This window comes from Cydia pomonella, chromosome 24 (genome assembly GCF_033807575.1).
Source record: "Cydia pomonella isolate Wapato2018A chromosome 24, ilCydPomo1, whole genome shotgun sequence".
NCBI classification, from domain to species: Eukaryota; Metazoa; Arthropoda; class Insecta; order Lepidoptera; family Tortricidae; genus Cydia; species Cydia pomonella.
The window spans coordinates 7,925,951-7,946,350 of NC_084726.1; the positions used below are offsets into that span (position 1 = coordinate 7,925,951).

General features: G+C 38.3%; 2 protein-coding genes across 2 annotated transcripts; both read left to right on the forward strand.

Moving 5' to 3' along the window:
• Nucleotides 1–1,477: 1,477 nt before the first annotated feature.
• Nucleotides 1,478–14,737, forward strand: LOC133531080 (proton-coupled amino acid transporter-like protein pathetic). The gene is made up of 9 exons (XM_061869179.1): nt 1,478–4,997; nt 5,860–5,945; nt 7,157–7,301; nt 8,942–9,072; nt 9,643–9,869; nt 10,736–10,936; nt 11,629–11,734; nt 12,519–12,735; nt 13,551–14,737. The coding sequence occupies exons 1-9, from the start codon at nt 4,962–4,964 to the stop codon at nt 13,785–13,787; spliced, it is 1,386 nt and encodes a 461-aa protein (XP_061725163.1). The 5' UTR covers nt 1,478–4,961; the 3' UTR covers nt 13,788–14,737.
• A 2,134-nt stretch (nt 14,738–16,871) lies between these two features.
• On the forward strand, nt 16,872–19,328 carry LOC133531106 (uncharacterized). The gene is made up of 2 exons (XM_061869212.1): nt 16,872–18,132; nt 18,821–19,328. The coding sequence occupies exons 1-2, from the start codon at nt 17,267–17,269 to the stop codon at nt 18,858–18,860; spliced, it is 906 nt and encodes a 301-aa protein (XP_061725196.1). The 5' UTR covers nt 16,872–17,266; the 3' UTR covers nt 18,861–19,328.
• Nucleotides 19,329–20,400: the final 1,072 nt, after the last annotated feature.

Below are 20,400 nucleotides of genomic sequence, written 5' to 3' on the forward strand. Positions count from 1 at the left end.
TCCCTTGGCCTGATCAAGAATATAATAAGACAAAATCTAGTATGACAGTTCATTACTTAGACAGGCGATGGGATAACCTTAACCCACATTTTTATTTCTGGTTTAAAGGAAGATCTCCGACGTTCATAAATACATTTTTTACAAGGCGTTCAATACGGTTGCAACAGCATATAAAGTACGTATTAAGACACGCTGGTTCTTCGGGGCCTGGTAAAGGGTTAAGTTAGGCTTTTTACATTATGTATACATATAAAAGTAAAATATAAAAATACGAAACAATACAAAAGATATAAACACATTATAAAAAATCTAACCTAATAGTGCGTCGCCAGCAGCGGGGCAGGGCCCAAGCTGCCGGTGGTCAGAGCCGCAGAGAGATGAACTACCGGACTATCCGCGTATAAATAGGTACAAACCATCGGCTTCATAGGCAGGGTCACTACCCATGCCCACTAGGCTAGATCGGTCGTCAATGTAGGTCGTCACATATAATTACTACAATAACATCCTGAGCGTAGTATGGGATTACAATGATTATGCAATTAGCATACAAATTCAGTTATTACAGCAGATATCTTCATTTTTATCGTTTTGGTTTCTATGACGTAGTTATAACTAAGTAATCAAAATGTTATCTAATTCTAATTAATTTTAACAATTAATTTTAATTGTTTACAAATTTGTAAAACTATTAGCGGCGAGATCGGTTGAACTAGAATTTCTTGCGTATGAGAGCTAATTTGAGGCGCCAGAAATGCCAGAATCCCACACATATTAAAAGTTATGTGGAGGATATATAACTAATTAATAGAATCAGGCGTTACTTTGCGGAAATCCATGCTAATTAAAGCAAGAAATATTACTTTGCTAATCCGCGAGAAAATAACGTGTTTGTCAATCAGTGCTAACCCGTTATACTTACTTGCGTATTTTTACGTGCAATTAATGTTCCCACCCTCCCACCGCAAAAATAAAAACTTAACTAACTTAACTAGTATAAAAACTTTTGAGTCGAGTTTTTAAGGTTAATTTTAAATCAAACCAATCATACGAATTATCTCTGACCTGTTCTATAAGATGCATAACTACGGATTAGGATGAAAGACAATCAGATTAAGATTTACATTCAGAAATTGATCTACATGCTCCGTGCTAGGGATCGCAAAAAGGTTCAGCGGATTCAGTAATCCGGTTAAAATCACAGGATCCAGACTGGATCCGGTAAAACAAATATGAGCGCCTAAACATAGCGTGCGCTATGCGTTTTAAATGAGGTAAAGGCAAGATGGATCCGGCCGGATTGGAAATCAGTCCGGTCTGCAATCCCTTAGGTAGGTATCTTATCTTATGATTTTCGGGGGCCTTGAGGTTACACTTCAACTCATAAACAAAAGAAAAAAAAAGAAAAATTGTAAGGAGGAAAGACCCGTCAACTACTCAACCTTCTCCATGTGCCTGATGATGGAGCTCATGAATTTCTTTGGTTCCAAATAGCCTGCTCTAAAGTCTTTCATTCTTTGTTTAGCGAGGGCATTGGAATGCCTACTTTACGCTATTATATTACGCTAGGACACGAAGACTAGGTCTACCTGGAGCTCGGTATAATAGTCATGTGTATTACCTCTCATGCTTAATATTTATAACTATTTCTTCCTGTAGATAAGACTGCAAGTACGGTTATGTATACCCGTAACTACCATTGAGTTATCATTACTATGGAGAAGCCATAACAAACAATGAAATTGTCACAATCGCAACCTGTACCACGCGACCAAAACGTCGTAAGCGCCAGGCGCGGATACAAGATTTGGCTTAGGGGGGGGCATTTTGAGAAAATCATATATTTTTGCACAGAAAATAAAATTTACTCAATTTAGTAATGTGAGAGCCAGGGTTTTAGGGGGGGGCCATTGCCCCTATGGCCCCCCCCTTGTATCCGCGCCTGGTAAGCGCCGTAAAATTCATGGCACTTACGCGTTTAGGTCGCGAAATTCAGGCTCCGCTTCCATAATTTGTTGTCAAAACTACAACTCATGGCTCAAAATACTGGTTCTCTGTGCCGGTTATATGCGTAGTATTATCAATCAAGCTCGGGCTCCACTTAAGGAGAAGTCCACCTCCACCGATGTGGATAAGGAGGGATTCACACTGGTGGAAAGGAAACGCAAGGCGAGCAGGGCGCCTCGTAAGACTCTGTGTGGCACTGCGGAGCCGGTTAATTTTGGCCTAAGAGTCGCGACACCGAGTAAGGCGCTTTACGTGTCACGCCTACATTACTCCGCCGTAGCCGACGAGGTGGTGGAGTACGTCCGTCGGAAGACTGGCTACACGCTGAGGGTGCACCAGCTTCAGTCGCATCACTATGTGCACTTCAGTTCATTTGTAGTGCGCGTGCCGCGGCCGCTGCAGGACACCATCGCAAGCGCGGACTTCTGGCCGAAGGGTGTGGTATTTCGGCGGTTCCGGGGCAATCTGCCGAATCCTACACCGAGTCAGACGACGGTACGGAGCCACGCTGTTACGTCTTCGCCCAAATCCAATGTTTAGGTTGTATTTTGTTATTATTTGTGTTTTCTTGTATCTTTGTATTTTTTATATGTTTTGTAGTTCGCAGTGCCTTAGTAGTAATACTGTAATGCTGTGTAACTAATTTGAATAATAATAATAAAATCAATGATAACTACTGACAGACATTTTGAGGCTGGGCCCTTTAGCTTAACGGAGCTGGGCTCGCAGTCTTTGTGGTTTGTTTTTAAAACGACCGTAAGGTCTCTGTTGTGTCGCATAGGCAAAAATTACTCTACATGCATTCTCTTTGCCTGTCTGTAGCAAAGCCTTTGGTTTTGGTCTCTCAGGAAAGTATCGACATGAGATGTGACGTGCCGGATTTTTGGCCATACGCAGAATTACGGAAGGTGGAGGGAAGGAACAGAATCTCCATATACCAAAAAGTGTCCGACAAAAAACCATAAATAGGTGGCGCTACAATACCTAGAATACTTGGGAAAAAATCGAATCATAGACAGCGTACTTCACTCCTTCAATAATAACGCCTCGATTACGGTTCTTAGCTCTACTCTAGCGCTACTCTGGAGAGATTTGGAACTATTATTTATAGCTGACAGCTGGACACTTTTGCAACAATTCTGCCTAAGGAGTTTCTGTTCCTTGTCTCTACCTTCCATACGCAGAATCATTGACGTTTTAGGATAAATATGCTAATTTAATAACCGTTAAATAATAAATCATCACTAATTTCACAAACAAGTTTATGTTACACAATGGATATAAATCTACTTATTACCTAGATCTATTTTTATCTCTTTACCACAAATATGTTTCTGATACTAGACCACCCCGAACTGCATATTAGAACTACAATTAAGATAAATGATAATTTATTTTCCTAACAATTAACCCGTGGAATCCCAGAACTAAATATGTCAACCAAAAAACGACCTTAAGGTTTTAAACTTAAAATTGAAGTTTGATTGTCGTTTCGGTCCCATATCGCGTCCGCGGGACTTAAATGGTTAATACACAATTTTTATTAATATTGCCCAATTCTTATTTACTATCACATCATTTTTATTGTTATTATTAAAAGCTCACTCCTGTCCCACTGCTGGGCAAAGGCCTGTCCCCTAGATTTTCACCACATCATCACATGGACATCATTTTTAAGATGGGAAATAGCATTCAAACTTGCATAATGATTTCAATTTTAACGATAGATGAAGTACGGTACTTACGCATTACGACCGATAATTAATACCATTATTAAAATAATGTAAACATAAACACGTGACTAGGTCGTTAACCTAAATATGCATAACATATTATAGCTGATTTCATTAGCTTAACCTACCAAGTAGATTGATATTTTGTTTTGTTGGTTACATTATTTTTCACTGAGAGATTTTAAAACCTGGAGACGCCTTCTCTGTAATTTTCTGTACAAAACAGTCTGCCGATTTTTGCGAGGGAGGGGCACGTCAAATGTATGGCTATTGGTATTTGTACGTAACGTACGATAACGGCTGTCATCTCGATACAATTTATACAAGCTCGATATAAGTATGGAAGATAGAGGCAAGGAACAGAATCTCCTTAAGCATAACTGTTGCAAGTGTCCAGCTGTCAGCTATAAATAATAGTTCCAAATCTCTCAAGAGTAGCGCTAGAGTAGCTAAGAACCTAGACGTTGTTGACGGAGTGAAGTGCGCTGTCTAGGATTAGATTTTTTTATCAAGTATTCTAGGTATTGTAGCGCCACCTATTTATAGTGCTTGTCGGACACTTTTTGGTATATGGAGATTCTGTTCCTTGCCTCTACCTTCCATAGATACAAACTTATAACCATAGAGATATAGTATTCTAGGCCGATGCTTGAAACTGCTTGAAACGCAAAATATATATGGAGGGTAGAGGTAAGGAGAACCTTCTATTACAGGAGAACTGTTGCTAAAGTGTCCAGCTGGAAGCTGTAAATTATAGTTCGAAATCTTTCCGGCGGTGCTAGGATAGCACAAGTACGTGACTCGTAGACGTTATTGACGGAGTAAAGTGTGCTGTCAGTGATTTGAATTTTTTTATCAGAGTCAAAAATTTGTTTGCGATGTATTGTGGGGCCACCTATTTAAGGGTTTTTGATGGACATTTTTCATACACATAGATTATTCTCCTTACCTCTATCCTCCTTAGTTAGCCATTAATTATGACGTTGCCACACTTTATCATTGCAAATGCCACGCAGACGCAGAGCATGGTCGTGGCTTGGTCTGACTCTATGAATATAGTAAAAAGGTCAGAACTCAAAGCATTTACCTCTTTCCGATCTTTCAAACTTCTGTAAATTAAGAAGAATATTTTGACAGACAGTTTACAGAAATATTGTGACAGTCACTAAATGTTATTCGTAGCTTCTTGATTATATAACCGCTGTTTCTACATTGGTTAACATGTCTCCCCCTGAAACAAGCTCTGGCGCATCATCGGTAAGGATAATTATGTATACCCTATGCCTGCGCACACCGAACGCGTGTGCGTAAACGTGCGCGTTGTAACACACAGATCCCTATGCGATACGGCACACTGGTTGCATGACGTGTCCGTGCATGGCTCTAACAGTAACTGCAGACAGTAAAGTCTCCAGTTACTTACAAAAGTGCAAAAATAACACGTGCATGCTCGCGCAATTCGCATGAGCAGGTTACAGATTCAAGAGTCATGATTCAAAATATTATTTATTCAAATAGGTTTAATGAGGACTACAGTTTTTGTGCTCACCAGTTGGCGCCACTGTAGATGGTGGTCCAGAAAAACAGATCTTAAAATTCTGTTTAATTTTGCATATATTTTATTTGGCATTGTTTTTAAACCAACGACATTTATTAAACAAAGTATATCTTATGTTTACCATGAAAATATAAGTGTTTACCATGAAAAGTAAAAATAGAAGGAAGATTTACCACAATTATGAATAAGGAATGAAAATTCGCGATAACAAAGCTTGTAACCCCCAAAAATACTATGGATTTGTCATTATGAAAGACCTCCATCTACACTAACGCCCCTAGCGGCCAAATTAAACGCGTATAATACCTTATACCAGATATCAGATTTCTTGGAAAGCATACACGCTCGAAGCGCTTTATATATAGTATACTATTTATTTCAGGCAACTGGTAAGGAAGTAAAAGAGAAGGTAGCCAAGTTTTAGGGGCTAATACACGTATTAGTTTAAATATTACATTTTTACCAACTTAACAATACAAATCTACCTACTTACCGACCGCCTTGTCATACGGTAGACCTATATAGTATATGTTCATAATATTTACCCGATTCTTGTCCTAGCTTCCTTCACTAACAATCAAAGCAACAGGACAAGCTGCGAAAGATTATAACTTTGTTGCTGCAAGAGGCCCTATCAAAACAACCAAGTAAGTACCAAGAATTGGGATGATGGCATATGTTACGTTTTATAACAAAATCTAGTCAAGAGGGAAGAATACCACATACCACGTACGTACTCTTCCATATAAGGTTTTATAGGTTTTTCCCTTGTTTCAATATTTGCAATACAAAAAAAATTAAAGCAAAACTTATAAACCTAGAATATATTATGCTGAAGCGATCGACATCAAAATCAAAGTGATTTGTTTAGATTTAGTTAGTCGAAACCGTTTTCACTCGAAATGGAAATTTCATAGAAAAAGTACCGTTATTTCGTTGGGATCGCAAAGCTATTCTTCTCTTAAAGTCGGATCACGCTGTTTCCATGCCAAGTGCTACATCAAGTCCATTAGGTGGTCTCCATAGCTTATAAGGACGTTCGTGAAAAGCATTTGCATGCCATTTTACTAATATGAGAAATTTTCTTTGACTTTTATGTTATTTTTACTCAGTCATTTCGAAATTTATTTTGTGTTACAAACATACAAATTAAATGGAATTATGATAACATAATAGAAAAAACCTTTTAGATTTTTTCTAATAAACTTTAAAAAAGAATTGAATAAGCTTTTAATGTTGACTTATTATTAGACTTAGACCTTATTTTCATAGAGTGCGTTGATGTAGGATAAACGGTGAATTACTCCAGAAGGAAACACATTTTCCAAAATGGCGGCGGTTCTTCGTGGTCTTCAAACGTCTGGACAAAAAACAAAACCTCTTATAAACAAACACATAGCAAATTTCGGAACTTTTCTAGAGATTTCGACCTTTGCAATAATAGCTTTATAATATTTCGATTGTATTAAAGGCTTAACTTACACGGTTATAATAAATATGTGGCATTATCTAGGAAAAGGGACCTTATTGTCGATGGCGCTTACGCTGTACTGCGTCGCGCAGCGTTGTATTTGTATCGGAGCATTGTTTATTACGGCGGAAGCGCCATCGACAATAAGGTCCCTTTTCATAAATAACGTCACATTACCTTCACAAATGTAATCTTACAAATCGATTTTCACCTACTTCTAATAGCCGTATTGTTCTGAAACTTTGCAACTGCATATATACGATCATAGCAATACAAATAACAATACAATGGTACCTAACTACCTACCAACTGTCTGTTCTGTACCAATTACAACAACAAATGACATTATTGTCGGTTTTTTTTTGACATGTTTGTCTTGTCTTCCAGTGTTATAGAATCCATCGGTCATCTAGTCAAGAGTTGTCTTGGAGGGGGTGTGGTGGGTATCCACGAGGCCTACAAAGGATGCGGGTTGATTTCTGCGCTCATCTTAAACGTATTTCTGGGCTTATTTGTTGGATATTGCATGCATGTAAGTACGATCCAATAACTATTAAATTACTTATTATAAAAAAAAGGAACCCACGCATAAAATTGCCTAACATCATTTTGAAAAGAGCATATATCAATATGTAATGCAAACTGCTGGATTGATTTTTATTCGACATAGCTAAGAACCATCGCAAGGAAAATCGCTTTCACGTCAAACGTACTTATAACACGCATTGACATATATATCATGACGACCGGTTTGGCCTAGTGGGTAGTGACCCTGCCTACGAAGCTGATGGTCCCGGGTTCAAATCCTGGTAAGGGCATTTATTCGTGTGATGAGCATGGATATTTGTTCCTGAGTCATGGGTGTTTTCTATGTATTTAAGTATTTATAAATATTCATATATTATATATATCGTTGTCTAAGTACCCTCAACACAAGCCTTATTGAGCTTACTGTGGGACTTAGTCAATTTGTGTAATAATGTCCTATAATATTTATTTATTTTATTTATATCTAAGGACGGGCCTTACGGGCACTAAGAATGGCGCTAGTTCAGTGGTGTCACTCTCGAATTTGAGCCAATCGTACAGTCTAACGGAACTAAGTAGTTGCGACCAATCGCGCCCTCGATGCGAACTCATCAACCAATCGCCTTGTAGCGTCAGACTGCACGATTGGCTCGAATTCGTGTGCGTGACACCGCTGTACTGGTCCCATTCTTTAAGGCCCGTCCTTAGATATATATGTCAATGATAACACGTATTTGCGTCGGGGGTTAAAAATACACTTTAACACACTCATATTGACTTCACTTTCTATATAGATCACACACGACGCGCGCCTTGAATCGCATTGTCATGGTTTTAAAGGATACATTTGACAAATTTGCGCGTCATCGTGAATGACACGAGCTATAATCGTCCAAATCGATTTTAAACTGCTTTTTGCAAGCACTTATATAACTGGCTCCTGCCCGCGTCTTCATCTGCGTCGAATTAGTATTCCTCTATACTCATTCCATATTAAATTCCATCCCAATTTTAACCGCCTTAAGGGATGATTTTCTTCATAAAAACTATCGTATGATTTTTTTATACTACGTCGGCGACAAGCAAACATACGGCCCGCCTGACAACTCCAGAGGAGCTACATGCGCGTTGCCAACCCTAACACTCCTCACCCTCGAACTCTGGCAACCTTACTCACCGGCAGGAACACAATACTATGAGAAAGGTCTAGTGTTATTTGGCTGTGGTTTCCTCTAAGGTGGATCATTGGATTATTCATTGGGCCAACATTATAAACAAATGCCTGCGAAATATTAGAACTACCGGATTTGAGGCAAACGCAGCATGTTTTTTTTATCACCTGAATACCAACTTTTCATTTTAAAATATCAAATCTAAAAGTAGCGAATTCCAAAGGGTCGTAAGTGTAGTATAACATCATTACTATGGCTAAAAATCCAAAATAATATTTTACGGCCATAGTAATGAATGGCGTCCTTTCGCGATTTTCTAAATTTGTGGGAAAAAACTAACAAATTTACGAAATGCTTTTCGTTTTTGCCCACTTTACAAATTTTTAAATGTTGTTAATTCTCTCCTGGGAAATCAGACAGAATAACAACAAGCGTTTGTTAGATTGGAAGTTGATTCTATTAAGTTTTCCAGATGCTAGTCCATAACGCACAAATCATGTATGGAAGGTTACAAATCCCCAGCATGTCGTATCCGGACATCGCGGAGGCCACGCTCGCCACCGGCCCATTCATAAAGATGAGGAGACTTGCGAGACCCTTCAGGTATACCCACCAGTGTTGGCCGTACGTTAATTGCAATCGACCATAAACCATTACAAATTGAACCGTAAACCGTAACGGACGGTTACAGACGATTAACTTTTCGGCCAACAGTAAATACATCAAATATCGCGCTAATGCTTTACCCTTTGACCACCAAGGACGTCAACTGACGCGGGCGGGTACAGTCCAACGTCAACCTGATGAAGCGCCGCGCACGATAGGTGTTCTTTCAATCTGTACAGGACTATCCCTTCCATGTTGTATGCGTCTTTGTCAACACCATAAACAATTATAATGGAAAAACAGATTCTCATGTCCAGTCTAACCACAAGTACAGATGTAGTGAACAATCCTTTGCCTGCGTATTTTCTCGGTAACGTTCGTATTTATTTGTCATGCTAGTTCATTCTACCTCAGTACTTTTTGTACAGAGAAACAAATATGAAACATGAGAAACATGACACATGAGAGTTGAAACAGCATAACATGTTCATGTGTTTCCGTGAAAATACGATGGTAAAGGATTATTCCGGAGAGAGAGATATGAAATTAACTACATATATCTTTCAGATATGCAGTAGACGCAACAATAGGAATCGACTTATTCGGGTCCTGCTGTGTCTACAGTGTGATCATATCGCGATCGATCAAGCAACTCCTCGAAGAATCCAAAACAGTCGACTACATCAACATTCGAATCCTCATCGCGTGTCTTTTCATACCCTGCATACTTATATGCTGGATCACACAGCTCAAGTACCTCGCTCCGTTTTCTATAGTAGCTGATATCTTTCTTGGTGAGTTTTAACACACTTATAAGTAGGTACTAACTCCACTTATAACTAATTATGTAATAACGTCAACATCCGAGTGCTCATCACGTTTCTTCTGATACTCTGTACACCTACTTGTTTGTGTGTTGGATCAAAACGCTTAAGAACCTCGCACCGTTTTCTATATTACCTAGCTGATATCTTTACTGGTGAGTTTTTAGCACACTTAACTTTATATTACTTATATGGGTACTAACATCATTTGTAACTAATATTGTAGGTTTTTGCGGGCTTTGTTTCCGCAACTGGACGTCATTATATTGCGCCTATTTTGCGTGATGGGTTATTGTCACTATTCTTGCTAACCCAACTCGAACAAGAAGCCTAGCAGACCCTTAATGTTTCTGACTTTTGGAAACATCTCAGTGAACCGAGGTGCTGTGCCCGGTACTCTGTCACCCCTGGGCATTCGAGAATGACGTGGGCGGTTGTCTCTTCTGCGTCCATGCATGCCCTGCAGAGGGTGTTATCTGTAGCACGTATAGGGTTAACAGGTGCTTGTTTAGTGGGGCGTGGCCAGTTATAGTAGTTAGAAGGTGAGCGTCAGGATGGCGGGTGAACCTCAGCAAAATTCAACGGAATATTTATAAACGTATTGTACCTTCTGTGTACCTCAGTGTACCTTTAATATGTACCTCTCCCTTAAACGAGATATTTAACATTTCATTTTAAAAATCACCGCACCGCACCACGGCGTGTTCACCACACAAATAAATGCCCTTACCGGGATTCCAATCCGGGACCATCGGCTTCATAGGCAGGGTTACTACTCACTACCCACTAGGCCAGACCGGTCGTCGAATATTATACCTTAACATTTGTATTCACAGTGATCGTGGCCATTTCCACGGTATATTACGGCTCGACGGCAGCAACCAAGTCCCCCGCAGACTTTCCAGTGTTTAAGAGCTTCGAAGGTTTCCTTGAGTTCGTTGGGGTGTGTGTGTTCAGTATGGAGGGCGTCGGAGTTTCCATGCCGATCGAAAACCATATGGCTAATCCACATAAATTCCCGCTGGTGCTGTTTGGAGGTCTGTATTTACCTACCTCTTTTTTTTTGTCAATACGTTTTAACAATATATGTTTTTTACAATAACAGTATACATAATGGATATATACAGTGGTATTACTATAACTTTTAAATCTAAAATAGGCCCTCGAGGCATTGTACCAAGGATGCTGGCGGCATTTCCTCCTTGTATCGCAATGCTGATACGTTGTGCGAGGAAGCCGCCGAATTAGCTCTCCGGTCACCATTACGTCAGACGCTTCGCGATTTCTGCAAAAAAACTTGTGGGCGCTGGGACCGCATGGACTTAGAGTTTCAACGCCAAACGGTACAAAATGGTACTCTCTACCGAGGCTCTTATATTTATCATGTTTCAAAATTTCGGCGCTTTCCGCCGCTCTGACAGCTTTTACATTAGTCCGTCGGAGGTGGGATTAAATTTTAGTTGCAGGTATATCGGTACTCTTGCAGTATAATTTTAGTATATAATCGGTAGTGATATAGCCAAGCGATGTGTCAGGCAAAATTTTAAACAGAAGTTATTTGTCAGAGTAATTAAGGTAAACCATTTTTACGGCACGATACCCTAATCTCTCGCAGCAAATTTCACAAGGAACGCCATGTCTTTTATTCCTTTCAATTACAGTTTATTCCTTGCTTTACATTTACTTATTCTTCTTTAGTTATTTCTTGTAAGCTCGTTTTTAATTTCAGGAATGGGTATCGTGGTTGGTATTGTGATGATCATCGGCTTCTTTGGCTATTGGGGTTACGGAGAATCTTCCGTGGCTCCCATCACCAATAACTTCCCTTGGGCTATGTGAGTACTTATTATATATAGGTATATATTTTCACAGTGGGAGGGTGGAACATTGATTGCATGCAAAAAATACGCAAGTAAGTAAAACGGGTTAGCACTAATTGACTTGCACGTTATTATTTCTCGGTTAAGGAAAGTGATAAGATAAGTGATGTGTTTTAAACAGAAAAAACATTTTCATGTAATATAATATGCAGACGACTTATGGACCAATTGGGCCGCACAAAATCGAACCAGAGGTCGCGGCAAACCTCGACGACGTTGGCCAGATGACCTTGGCGCCTTCGAAAGGAACTGGTGGGAGGCGTCAAGACCGGGATACGTGGAAAGGGGGAGGAAGGCCTTTGCCCAGCAGTGGGACACTCTGGGCTCATATAAATAAATAAAATAAAATGTTGCCAAAACGAAACCATAAGGCTCGCAGTGTCAAAAGTTATCAGATCTCATATAGAGCCATGCTTTAAACTCTACAAGCCCTATAATTCGGCCTAAGCCTTATAGTTTTAAAAAGGAGCGATTTTGACATTTTTTGACGTTGAGAAACACTTTTGAAAAATAAGTCACTGCAAATATGTAACAATTATAAATAAAATGGCCCATACACCTACAAGATGAAAACCTTGCGCTCCATCTATTAGTATACTAAGGGCCACTTACGCGTCCCAGGATTAGCCAACCGTGCATATACGGTAACTCCGAGTTAGTTGGCTAACCCTGGAACACGCCATAAATCTATGTTTACAATCTTATTGCGCCCTGGTCTAATTGTGTTAACATCCCGCAGATTCCCCATAATCCTCAAGGTCCTCATGGCCCTCATGATATACGTGACCTTCGCCCTGAACTTCTGGGTGCCGTTTGATCTGGTTTGGTACTACTTGAAGAGGAAGCACCCAGAGAACAAGCTGTGGTTCTGGGAGAGGCTGTACAGGACCATCATGGTCATCATCATCATACTCATCGCTATTGCCTTCCCTGACGTCTCGAGTTTCATGGGATTTGTGAGTTTGATATTTTTACATTTTGACTCTTTTACCCCAAGTTGGTACCTGATTTAGCTAAGCAAACTATTGCAACTGACTATCTGTTTGACGTATTAAGTCGCCGTTAAACCACCGAACCCAAACGGGTCGACAAAGCTCCCGATCAAGGCTCGGAAAAACGCCCGTCATCTTGAAAACATAACTATATTCCGTACAACAGACTTCCTTATACCAATGTCAACGATTAAATAAGGCCGATTGACGTCCGTAGACTGTGAACGAACATTTTCGTGGGTTCTAAATTATGGTTTTGTTTTCAAAATGACGGGTCTTTTTCTGAGCCTTGCCCCGACTATGGTCCAACATTAGCTTCAATATCTTCATTTATCTTGACTTTTATTTGAATGATGGAGTTCTAAGGCAATGCGATCCTAACAAAATAAAGGTACTTTTGCTATGAAATTCCATTTCGGGGGAAAACCGTTTCCACTAACTAAATCTTAACAAATCACTTTGATTTTTATGTCGATCGCTTCAGGACTCTTCTTCTTCTATAGGTCTCGCTTCTTTGTTTTTTTTTAGTTTTGCTAATTAAAAAAAAAGGAAACCTATAAGTAAACCTAGTTTTCATTGAAAAATGTTTTCTCTTTTTGTTTATACGTGCTATACTTCCCTCTTAAACGTCACTTGAGAAGCCTATTAGGCATCAAACTTTCCAATTTCAATACATAAAGTGCAATTTTACTGTTTTTTTAAGGTTAAAGAGTGCTTTTCCGCGCTGGTGTGCTAAAAAAATTCAACAAGTAAAATAGAACGACCATATCTCTTTCCAGCTAGGCTGTTTCTGCTTATCCCTCATGGGCTTCATATTCCCCGCCTTCATCGAGCTGTGCGTCGTGTGGGAGGACCCTGGTCTAGGCTTCATGAAGTGGCGTCTCGTCAAAGCCTGCGCCATCATAATCTTTGGCATCTTGCTCTGTATCATGGGCACTATCACTAATATTAAAGGTTTGATTAGGGCTGCGATGTCGAGTGATAATAAACCGACGACAACGACTCCTGCGCCGTAAATGCACATGGGCATTGTGCAAGATGCGGAAAGTTTCCAAAAATTTCGATTTATTCTAAGAAATTTCACAGAGAACAAAGGAAAATTTAATTTTGGGAATGAAAAATGTTGATCCCCATACAGAAATGTGAAGGTGTCAAAATTTTTCTAAGTGGAAATTTCGCAATTATTGGAAATTTTCCATCAACTATAGCTATTATGTACCTGGCAGTTACAAATACGTACCATTTACTTTGGAGAAACTAGAATATGTGTTATTTCTACTCAATCACTAGGACTATTATTTGAAAAAAGTAAAAGTAAAAGCAAAAATTAATCTAGAATCTTAGGCCACTGTTTGTTTTAATAGATGGTACTTGTGATCCTTAGTAGAAATAGCCCAAAATTTGATAGTTTAAAAAAATGGTATACCTATATACTATGTCGAGCTACGAGTTAAGCCTGCGATGACGCATGGTAGGATTTTTAACGCCTGTCACTTTCGCACTTACTTGTTAGAACGTGACAGGCATGGTGACCGGCGATAGAAATGCGACCATGCAACCACTGGGCCTATGAAGCTCGAATCGGACCAAGCTAACCAAGCTGCATGGCATTGGCAATGACAAAGTGTAGCAAAGTGTTGTATTTATAGAAAAATATTATATTTATAATAACACTTTCCCACTTTGCTATGTTTCAGTCGGTGGAAAGTTAGCCTAAATGGACTCTAAGAGTCAACATGTAGCAAAAGTAATCCATCTGTAACAGTGAGTGCCCATATACATAATATGTATTTTATTATGAATGTCCCAGTCTAGCAAATAGGAACACTATTCAATAAACCTATACGCTGTCGTATCGTATTTCTGTATTTGTACATGTGTTTTATTTTATAGGTTTATTGTATTATATTTTGTGAATGTTTCTTTAATGGTAGATTTTTGATTAAATTATTTTAGTTCTATTAAATTGGTAGTTTCACTTTTTCTCGCTCTATAATGTAAGACCTTTACAGTCATTATTATTAATATTATTATACTTATTTACTGCTGTGGCGCAGCGACTCGAAGTGGATCTTGGCCTGCGACACCAAAGACCGCCATGATTCTCTGTCCAAAACCGTTTCTGTCCAGTCGACGGCGATGAGTTCGCTAAGGTCTTTTTGCACTTCGTCTCTCCAGCGGTACCTAGGGCGTCCAGACGATCTTCGACCATTTGGAACTCCATAGTACGCCCTCGTGCCGGCAGCAACACAATGAGTAGGGTCTAGTGTTATTTGGCTGCGGTTTTCTGTAAAGTGGAGGTACTTCCCCAGTTCGGCTCTGCTCTGGATTTGGAATGACATCCGCTGCGCTGTGCCCTACCACACAAAGCGAGATGACATTCACAATGCCCATACCTCTCTTTTGGACGTAGTTTAAGGATGTACCCGGGTCCAACCGGGTACATTTGTTTGCTCAAAACCGTATTCTACTCTGAAATGGTGGAGGGCAAGCGGAAGCATGGCGGTCAGCATCTGCGTTATAAGGACGTGCTCAAACGACACCTGAACGCTTTACTTTTGAGAAATGACATCGACCCTGAGCGTTGGGAGGACATTGCTACAGACAGGTCATCTTTGCGTTCTACCATCTTTTACCACGTTAAATCTTTTACGGGACAACCGCCTCAATACCTTGGATGCCAAACGCCAACAACGCAAAGACAAACCGAAACCCTACGCGTACCTATACGTAATACACAATACGTACATAGTACAATGCGTCTGGCCAACTCTATTGTGGGTCATTCTACTTTTTACTTCAGGTTTTTTGTCTCCAGAAGAAAGTATTTGATTTTTATATTTGTAAAGTATGTGATATTTTAAATTGTAATCAATATAAATACCGCGCTAACCATACCTTGTATTCAAAGTAAAAAAATATTCTACCTATTTTTATATTTTTTTATCAGTAACAAAGTTGTCATAATGAGTAACATAGTTGTATATTTGCATGCTCCAGGCTAATTAGTATACGTTATTACTTTAAACTATACCATGGCCGTCATCGAAATCGTAGAGAAGAGGACTATAATATATACATATAGAATTGAATAAGCTTCGCAACAAAAGCAAATCTGTTTCTTTGATTCAAGTTTCGTTGGAGGTAATTTGTATTTACTAGTACGAGTAATAAGCACCGTAGGACGCTAAGTTAGTTAAAGTTAGTATTCAATCTGTCATTCTCGTGTAAACAAACTGTATCGTGTCAATAGATACAGATAAATAAATAAATAAATAAATAAATATTATAGGACATTATTACACAAATTGACTAAGTCCCACAGTAAGCTCAATAAGGCTTGTGTTGAGGGCACTTAGACAACGATATATATAATATATAAATATTTATAAATACTTAAATACATAGAAAACACCCATGACTCAGGAACAAATATCCATGCTCATCACACGAATAAATGCCCTTACCAGGATTAGAACCCGGGACCATCGGCTTCATAGGCAGGGTCACTACCCACTAGGCCAGACCGGTCGTCAAAGAGTACAGTAAGTATTATGTAGTGTAAGATTAAGGATTATGCACTACACCTGTACTCTACTTCAACATCTGTGCTACTCCAGGGACTCAAATTATCTCCATATCAGATATTACATTACTCTTTGAGATGTATGAGTTAGGTTAGACCTATGTAGAAAATTACTGCCTTAAATTTAAATAACTGTATAAGATATGAGATTATTTCAAAGTAGTTCGAAGATCGTGGTTAACGCCTATAACTACAGAACAGATTTATTAATTATTCCTAATGAAGCCGTTTAATTAATTGCAATTACAACGAGTTATAATTTGACGTCACGGCAAATTTACCCGCCACTTTAGGCCTAGTTGATAGAGCCATGACCGCAAAGCCGATGCTAGGTTCAAATACATATATATTTTGTTCCATAACAGACTTGACTCTTTGCAGAACAGTTATTATAAACGATTTGTCTCAAAATGTCAGCAAAATGTGAGCTTACTCGAACTTCTCCATGAGGCTAGTATCTCTTTGCTCTTTGGTCTATGCCATGATCTCAATTCTGACATTGACATTACTTAACACAACTCAGGTAATCATAAAAATATACCTTGTAATTTTTCCAACACTAAAATGTGACTATAATCTTGTTAAAATGCGTGCAAACTAATAATAAAGGATAATTATTATATCAACAATGCAATATATAAAGATATAATCTATGAAACCCGGTTACTGAATGGAAAAGACTTTAGATTTGTCTTCATAAATAAAAAATCCTCAAGTTACTAAAATATCAATATGCTATCGAAACAAACATTCGGATTTAACGACGTGTAATTAACAACGACGATGTAAAAACAAGAAGGATATAATACACTTTCAATCTGTACAAGGATGAAATAGAAAATCAAAAACCACTAAACAAAGTTTAATATAAACTTCTGTCAGTTAAACTGGCTATTTCATTAAATAATCATGAAAATGGAAACTGTGACATTAGTCCTAACTACTAATCTTTTTGACAAACCTTTTAGTAAAACAGATTCAGGTAATGTTTATAAAATGAGGATAACTGATGGTAAACTTAAAGAAATAGATGAATATTTGAAAGAGTTCGCATGTGGTAGCAAAAGCGAGAAATCCATTCCCAATCATAAGAATGAGTTTTCAGAATGGACGGTAAAACTCATCGAAAAACATCAAGCAATATGCAAGAAAAAGGGCGAGAAACAGGAAAAGACTATCCTAATTTTACATTTTTTAATGAATTGGTGGATAAGTATCACTTCTACGTTTCGTAATTCATATTCCAAGCTAGTGGAAGAAACTATATCTCCCATTCCTACTCCTCATTATGAAGAAATTCCTCTACAAACCCCACGAGAACCAAATCCAGGTAGGAAAATTGAAGAAGAAAAATGCCATCGTCCAAAACCTTGTATAGTTAATTCTTGCCTTTCTAATTTTGAACGTAAAGAAGAAAAATCTAAAAAAGTTCAATTTACAAGCTCACGGCAGAAACAAACAAAAAGTAACGTAAAGACTTTTGAACTTTTAAACTATGTCCAAGCCAAAGTTAAAACCTCTGATACAGAAGAACGTTTACCAAAATGCAACACAAGACAGAAGTCTTCAAAGAAAACGAAAGACTCGAAACATAAAAATCCAACACGGTGCAACCCAGCCAAGAAAATTCTGTATTCGTCGAATAGATCTTGTAAAATTAAAGTCAAACACAAGCTTTCATCTATACTTGCAAGGTTTAAAAAGAAGGAAAGATACTTTAAAATGGGGTTCTTCCTAAGAAGTCTAGCATCATGGAAGTCACCTGCTTACACCAGGTTATTATAGAATTCTTAAATTAAATTATCATAATGTAAAACATATTGGCCCATACATATTTTTTTATTTTTTCTAACGACAAAGGTAAAAGCGAATAAAGCTTCAATTATATAAAAACATATGCATATATTTATTCATAAAACAATACAGGTATTGTGTTTGAAATACATGCTTTAAAACTAACTTCTTAAAATCTTCATAAAATGTAAAGATAGTGATATAATTTGGAAGCGCTAGTGGCCTAGCGATAAGAGCGTGTGACTTTCAATCCGGAGGTCGCGGGTTTAAACCCCGGCTCATACCAATGAGTTTTTCCGAACTTATGTACGAAATATTTACCATTCGATTTTCGGTGAAGGAAAACATCGTGAAGAAACCGGACTAATCCTAATAAGGTCTAGTTAACGCTCTGGAATGGAAGGTCAGATGGCAGTCGCTTTCGTAAAACTAGCGTACAAGCGAATTATCAAGCGCACCCCAGGCTCCCATCAGCCGTGGCAAAAATACCGGGACAACGCGAGGAAGATGGATAGTCATATAATTTGCCTAAGTCTTAAACATCAAAAATTTCATCCACGGTGTACGAGTAAAAGCAACCTCTCAGTAAAAATCTTTTCAATTCCCTATGAAATGGCGAGTGTTCCTGTAATTTTTTTTAGTTCAGATGGCAATCTGTTATAATTATAGGCTTGATGACCAGCGGAATGCACAGCAACCTCGAATCTAGGCCAAAACTTGAATTTCATATTTTTGCTGCGCGTAAGTAAGCGTTCATATTGCTAACATAATGATTCAAAGAGATATGTGTAAGTAATTATTGGAATTAGACACTAAATATATTTTATTGCATAGTTCGTATACTTTAGATTCTTTTGATATCCAAAAAATCCCGATTTCGTCACTCACTCATGATCATCAAAATTAGTGTACTTCCTAAGTTCTAGAAAGCTTATATTTAGTATGTATCCTAGTATTAGTACACATACAACAACAAAAATCTACAACTTGTAATTTTATACCCAACAAGTTATCAGAACTCATGAAGAAGCATTCCACGGGTTGTCCCGTGCGGACGCATTTTATTTCCTGTGTTGCGACTTTTTTTTCGGCGTTTAAAGCAGACAATTAGTTTTCTGTGCATATTTTTGACCATTAGTCACAGAAAAGGCAACTCTTGTACCTGCAAATCTTCACAAAATTCGCGTTTGTACGGGAAAACGACAAGACAAATTCATAGAATGCTCCTGAAAAGCCAAGCTCTAACACTTCACGCCCTAACTCTACAAACCCTAACTTCACAAACTCTACACCTTAGTCAAAATAATATGTGGCTGGGCCGTTTCGTTACTACAATAACTATTGTACAGTCAGCGTCAAATACTTCGTAGTAGTCAAAGTGGCCAAATAGTTCGGTACACCATACTAAATATATGGTGTACCGAACTATTTTGCTACTTTGACTGCTACGAAGTATTTGACGCTGACTGTACCTATAACAGAAAAGTAATGAACGGTGAACACACTCTTCATCTTACGCCCATGAGACGGTTCAACTTTAAAATAAAATAATAACTTAAGCTGTGGTTTGGGAGCTACCATTTACAAAGCCAAAAATATACTTGAAGCAGCAGAAAAATACTAAGCACTGCACCTAAAATAATCGGACAGACAGACGGACATGACGAATCTATAAGGGTTCCGTTTTTTGCCATTTGGCTACGGAACCCTAAAAATTGTATACAAATCCAGCCTTAATACAGAAGAGTTTTAATATATATTGTGGTATTCTTTATCCCGATAAAATATCAGCAAAAAACCAAAGTCACACAACCGAAGCCAGGGAGCAAAAACTAGTAAATAAATAAACGTACCGTCTCACAACGCTATTGAACAACTATACATGAATTTATGCAAAAAAAAATCAAACAACTAGTTTCGGCTATTATGATTTTGTTTCTTAACACCCTATGTATAGAGTTGAAATTCCCTTTGCTCTTGTTCATATTGTGGTCTTTTTTGCGGTCCGATATGATGACCGAGACCTCGAACACGGTCGAATTAATTCTTGCAATCTCTTTTGTCACCTCATGGCCAAATGTTATATAATTATAGCATAATACGCTAGGTTGTATGAAGGCTTAACCGTTAAACGTTTGATATTATTTGGTAGACACCGACCACACTAACTTTGCATAAACTGCAGATCGGGATCGGAACCGGTTTTTTTGCAAAAATTTAGAAATAACCATATATTTCGGTTTATTTTA